The 257-nt window shown below is 66.1% G+C and overlaps 1 protein-coding gene across 1 annotated transcript in view; it reads right to left on the reverse strand.

Moving 5' to 3' along the window:
* Nucleotides 1–254, reverse strand: part of LOC104536345 (lamin-L(III)-like) — a 12,587-nt gene extending 12,333 nt beyond the window's left edge. Inside the window, exon 1 of the mRNA XM_010178926.1 lies at nucleotides 19–254. Coding sequence (XP_010177228.1) covers nucleotides 19–254 — 236 coding nt within the window. The remainder of the gene's footprint in view (nucleotides 1–18) is intronic.
* Nucleotides 255–257: the final 3 nt, after the last annotated feature.

A 257-nucleotide genomic window follows, 5' to 3' on the forward strand; every position in this document is an offset into this window, starting at 1 on the left:
AAGGAACCCTCCTGGCTGTGCAGCTGCCGGTGCTCCTCGCTGATCTTGCCCAGCTCCATCTGCAGTGTGGCCCTCTCCTTGGCGACATCGTCCAGCGTCCGGCGGGCGTCGGCCAGCTCCGTCTCGTAGCTGAGCCTCAGAGTGCCCAGCTCCCGGTCTCTGGCCGCTTCCTCCTCGGTCAGCCGCTGCTGCAGCACCGCGTTGTCATTCTCCAGCGTCCGCACCTTCTCGATGTACACGGCCAGGCGGTCCATGAC

This window comes from Mesitornis unicolor, unplaced genomic scaffold, assembly GCF_000695765.1.
Source record: "Mesitornis unicolor isolate BGI_N332 unplaced genomic scaffold, ASM69576v1 scaffold672, whole genome shotgun sequence".
In the NCBI taxonomy this organism is placed as follows: Eukaryota; Metazoa; Chordata; class Aves; order Mesitornithiformes; family Mesitornithidae; genus Mesitornis; species Mesitornis unicolor.